Source organism: Fulmarus glacialis, unplaced genomic scaffold, assembly GCF_000690835.1.
Source record: "Fulmarus glacialis isolate BGI_N327 unplaced genomic scaffold, ASM69083v1 scaffold37376, whole genome shotgun sequence".
Taxonomy (NCBI): domain Eukaryota; kingdom Metazoa; phylum Chordata; class Aves; order Procellariiformes; family Procellariidae; genus Fulmarus; species Fulmarus glacialis.
The window spans coordinates 1,108-1,804 of NW_009219392.1; the positions used below are offsets into that span (position 1 = coordinate 1,108).

At 54.4% G+C, this 697-nt stretch overlaps 1 protein-coding gene across 1 annotated transcript; it reads left to right on the top strand.

The window, feature by feature from the left end:
- Positions 1–343: 343 nt before the first annotated feature.
- On the top strand, positions 344–497 carry LOC104078646 (myelin-oligodendrocyte glycoprotein-like; the record flags this gene model as incomplete). The annotated part of the gene is made up of 1 exon (XM_009580358.1): positions 344–497. A coding segment is annotated over exon 1 (154 nt), but the record flags the coding sequence as incomplete, so codon positions are not given.
- Between the last annotated feature and the right edge of the window lie 200 nt (positions 498–697).

Below are 697 nucleotides of genomic sequence, written 5' to 3' on the forward strand. Positions count from 1 at the left end.
CCCTCTTGAATCCATAACGGCCAGTGCCTCATTGCTAGGGTCTGGGTCCAGTCCTGCACTCTCTAACATCTCCTCCTGTTCCTCCTCGTAGCTCACGGTTTGCATCTGCGAAAAGAAATTGCATGCACCTGCCCCCAACCGCTTTGGTGGTTTGCTTCTAGTTGAACATTTCTGTCTTCTCTTCTTAGTCCCCTCCGGTCCCATTCCCTAGCTGGGTTTGCAGTGCTGGGATCTGATCCCCCCGGTCCTCACTGACAGAGGGGGGCTGCCCTGCTACCTTTCCCCAGGGATGAGTGCTTGGCCCTTGGAGGTGGCCTGGCTCTGGATGCCACGCTTGTCACTTATGCGTGACTACTGCGAGGGGAAGGATGGGGATGGGGAGCAGACGCCAGGGTGCAAAGGCAGGACGGAGCTGCTGAGGCGCCGCATCTGCCAGTGTTGTGCAGATTTGAGACCCTCTGCTGTTCGACCCTCTGATGAAGGATTTCACCTGCTTGGTTTGAAATGGCATCAGAAATGAAGGTGCCCAGCTGGAACTGAAGGTGACAGGTTCATAGTCTGTGTCTGCCTACTTCAGGAGAGAAAGCTCTTAAAAATAAAGACACATCAGATGGCAGGGGCTGCTCCTGACATTGAAGCTGCTTGCACTGTTAGGAAGGAGAGTTTGGTGCCAGCCAGGACACTTCTGCTTATTTGG